General features: G+C 42.2%; 1 protein-coding gene across 1 annotated transcript; it reads right to left on the reverse strand.

Moving 5' to 3' along the window:
• Positions 1-2569: 2569 nt before the first annotated feature.
• Positions 2570-3700, reverse strand: tcim (transcriptional and immune response regulator). The gene has a single exon (XM_008119832.2). It carries the CDS (start codon positions 3579-3581, stop codon positions 3294-3296), a length of 288 nt encoding a protein of 95 aa, XP_008118039.2. The 5' UTR covers positions 3582-3700; the 3' UTR covers positions 2570-3293.
• Positions 3701-3920: the final 220 nt, after the last annotated feature.

A 3920-nucleotide genomic window follows, 5' to 3' on the forward strand; every position in this document is an offset into this window, starting at 1 on the left:
CATGCTTGTGGATTTCAATGGCTTCTCTCTGTAGTCTGACATGATAGTTGTCGGAGTGGTCAAGCATTTCTGTGTTCTCAAATAATATACTGTGTCCAGGTTGGTTCATCAAGTGCTCTGCTATGGCTGACTTCTCTGGTTGAGTTTTGACCTGCAATTGCAATTGGCCACCTTAATTAGCCTTGCAGCTTCAAAGCCTGGCTGTTAGGGCCAGCTGAGCGAGGATTCGAACCCTGATAGCCCAAAACTCAAACCATTGTAGAAAGCTGAAGATGGGTTTTAATATATGTTGCTGTTTCTGTGCGCTTAGATGTCATTTCTGGCTAGCTTAAGCTGAACCCATCACAGGGTTGTCTTTATTTATTTATTTTTCATGGAGGAAAAAATGCTTTAATGGACCACAGTGGCCTCTCCTCACATCTTCCATCAATAAAAGGATAACACAATGTCACACTATCTGAGCTATGTGCAAACTCTTCCCAGAGTTTTAAAGGCAGCTTTCCATTCCTTTTTCTTTGACCTCAATGGCAGACTCAAAGAAACCTTGAATGGCTTGTCCTCTGTCTAAATGAAGAATAGGGAAAGTGGGGACTGCTTATTTATTATTTATTATTTATTTAAATAAATAATAATACTTGCACAGCTTCTACATTTCTTCCTCTTTAAAAAAAAAACTAAAAGAGATGCAACTGGCTTTTTTTTCAGTCTCAGAGATTGCGATTTGGAATTGAGGACTCCAGCCACCCACTGTTTTGGGTGCATTCACATGGTGGAATTAATGCAGTTTGACATCACTTGAACTGCCATGGTTCAGTGCCATGCAATCCTGGGAGCTGTAGCTTTGCAAGTTCTTTAGCCTTCCCTGATGCCGCACCAAATTGCAGAGCCCAGGACAGTTTAAAGAGTGCCAAACTGCATTAATTCTACAATCTGGACCAGGCATGGGCAAACCTCGGCCCTCCAGCAGTACCTATTGATCTACTCACATTTGCATGTTTTCGAACTGCTAGGTTGGCAGGAGCTGGGGCTAACAGCAGGCGCTCATTCCGCTCTCGGGATTTGAACCTGGGACCTTTTGGTCCGCAAGTTCAGCAGCTCAACGCTTGAACACACTGAGCCACCAGGGGCCCTAATTTGTGTATCTAATGCTAAAAGCTCTAAAGACACCAATAAAAACCTACAAAATTCATGAGATGATCATAAATGTAAAGTTGTGTTGTCAAAGGCTTTCATGGCTGGAATCACTGGGTTGCTGTGAGTTTTCCGGACTGTATGGCCATGTTCCAGAAGCATTCTCTCCTAACATTTTGCCTGTATCCATGGCAAGAAGCATTCTCTCCTGACATTTCACCCACATCTATGGTAGGCATTCTCAGAGGTTTGTGAGGTCTGCTGAAAATGAGGCAAGTGGGGTTTATATATCTGTGGAATGTCCAGGGTGGGAGAAACTACTCTTTTCCAGGCATGAAACCACCTTTTCCAGGCATGAAACAATTAGGGCCAGTTAACACCTCCCAACAAAGGATCCCCCCATGCAGGAAACAGCCAAGCTTTGAAGCTGAAAGGCCATTCAATGCTAATCAAGGTGGTCAGTTGCAACATTCACACTTGCCTCAGGCAGACAAGAGTTATTTCTCCCACCCTGGACATTATTCCACACATATATAAATGTAAATTGATGTAAATATGCAAAAACATTTAACCTACTGATGCCTCAATTAATACAATTTTGGTACAGTAGAGTCTCACTTATCCAAGACTCGCTTATCCAATGTTCTGGATTATCCAACGCATTTTTGTAGTCAATGTTTTCAATACATCGTGATATTTTGGTGCTAAATTTGTAAATACAGTAATTACTACATAGCATTACTGCCTATTGAACTACTTTTTCTGTCAAATTTGTTGTATAACATGATGTTTTGGTGCTTAATTTGTAAAATCATAACCTAATTTAATGTTTAATAGGCTTCTCCTTAATCTCTCCTTATTATCCAACATATTCGCTTATCCAATGTTCTGCTGGCCCGTTTATGTTGGATAAGTGAGACTCTGCTGTATTACAATTATTATTCTACTCTATTTATTATTACATGTATTATTTTCCTGTATTTATTATTATTATTATTACATGTATTATTTTACTGTATTATTATTGAATGGATACATAAGCACATTTACATTGAAGAAGATGAGAATAATGGTTTAATCAGAGTTAGACAGTTTTATCTTAAATTAGAGCTTGATGTAAATATGCAAAAACTTTTAACCTACTGATGCCTCAACTAATGCAATTTTTGGTATCTATTTTTATTTCTGAAATTTCCCACCCTTGGCTTATACTTGAGTCAATAATTTCCCATTTTTTGGTGGTAAAATTAGATGCCTCGGCTTATATTCGGGTCGGCTTATATTCGAGTATATACGGTACTTTTTTGTTCAAGTCAAGCATTTGAGACCCAAAGGATCTCTATCAAACTTATCATGCCTCGGCTTATATTCAGGTCGGCTTATATTCGAGTATATACGGTACTTTTTTGTTCAAGTCAATCATTTGAGACCCAAAGGATTTCTATCAAACTTATCATTTATTTGTGGCACAGATGAGCAGTTGCAAAGGCCAAAAATACAGCATTGTTGCAAACATTGTCTGTAAAATTCACAGCGAGAATTGCATTTAAGGCACTTGCAATTCTTTTGTTTTGTTTTTTCTCTCTCGAAACACACACTCGAAACTGTATTTTGCTATCAAGAGAACTCAATGTCCCAAAGAGACCTCCCCAGTTCATTCAATGCAACTAGATGGAAACTCAGAGTCTGTTTCATGATGTCCTCTCCCTGGAGCGTTGTTGTGCATTACAACACCAAAGACACCGTGCGCTTCTCTTAGTGCATTTTAAACAAATGCAAATAGACAAAGTCACTGATCGCTCTCTAATCCCCTTTCAGCCCAACAGACAACAAAGAGGCTTACGGAAGGCTTTAGACATTCAATAAACAAGTCGCAGAAAAAGATTGTCAGTCTGGTGGAATTTTTGTTGGCTCCGGAAAATGTGTCGTGTGTGCCGTGGCTGTGCCATAGTTGTGCCGTGGATAGTCCTCCTTCCTTCGTGGCTCAGGGACTGCTGTCCATTTGGCCCACTGGCCAAAGCCCTTCGCTCCTTGTACAGTTCATCATCTCCCATCATCCTTCTTCCTCGTGGTATCTGGAGGCACCGTGGTGCCAAAAGCGAGACACCTGGACTCAGGACTTGCGCTCTTTCCATCCCGTCCTACCTTCTTCCGGAGACGGTTCAGTGGACTTTGATGGAGTGCTTCCCAAACTTGAGGAACTGGAAAAGTTTCTCTCTGGTCCTCTGCTTCAAAGCCATGAGTGACCGGGCTTTCTCCTCCAGTTCTTGGTCTGGAGCCAGGATGATTTTGGCCCGCTCCTCAGCCTTCCGGTCCCCGGAGTGTTTGAAGAGCTTCTCCAAGGACTCTTGGTCCAAGTTCTCGAAGATGTTGGCCACGGCTTTCTTGCGCAAAGCAGTGTCGAAGCGATAGCCGTGGACCGAAGGGCTCACCCGCAAGGAGGTCGACATGGTCAGGCTGGAGAGGCTGCTTTCCCAAAGGTCTTCTCTCCTTGGAGTGTTTCTCGCCCAGGGATCCTGTGGAGAGCTCCTGGCTCCAGCGTGGCTCTTTAAAGGCAACTCAGAGGGGAAGCCGGAGCTTCATGTTACAGCGATGATGACATCAGATGGGAGATCAACGCCCATGAACCTCAGGCCGAGTTAACAATTGCAGTGCCAGAATAACAAGACTCTTTCCTCTGAAACAAGCTAAAGAGCGTTGCCTCTTGAGTTTAAGTAGCCAGCACTGATTCTTCTTGCAGAAAGAATAACCACTTCTGGGGAAAGAATTTGATAACCACATTGCAATGT

Source organism: Anolis carolinensis, unplaced genomic scaffold (genome assembly GCF_035594765.1).
Source record: "Anolis carolinensis isolate JA03-04 unplaced genomic scaffold, rAnoCar3.1.pri scaffold_8, whole genome shotgun sequence".
In the NCBI taxonomy this organism is placed as follows: Eukaryota; Metazoa; Chordata; class Lepidosauria; order Squamata; family Dactyloidae; genus Anolis; species Anolis carolinensis.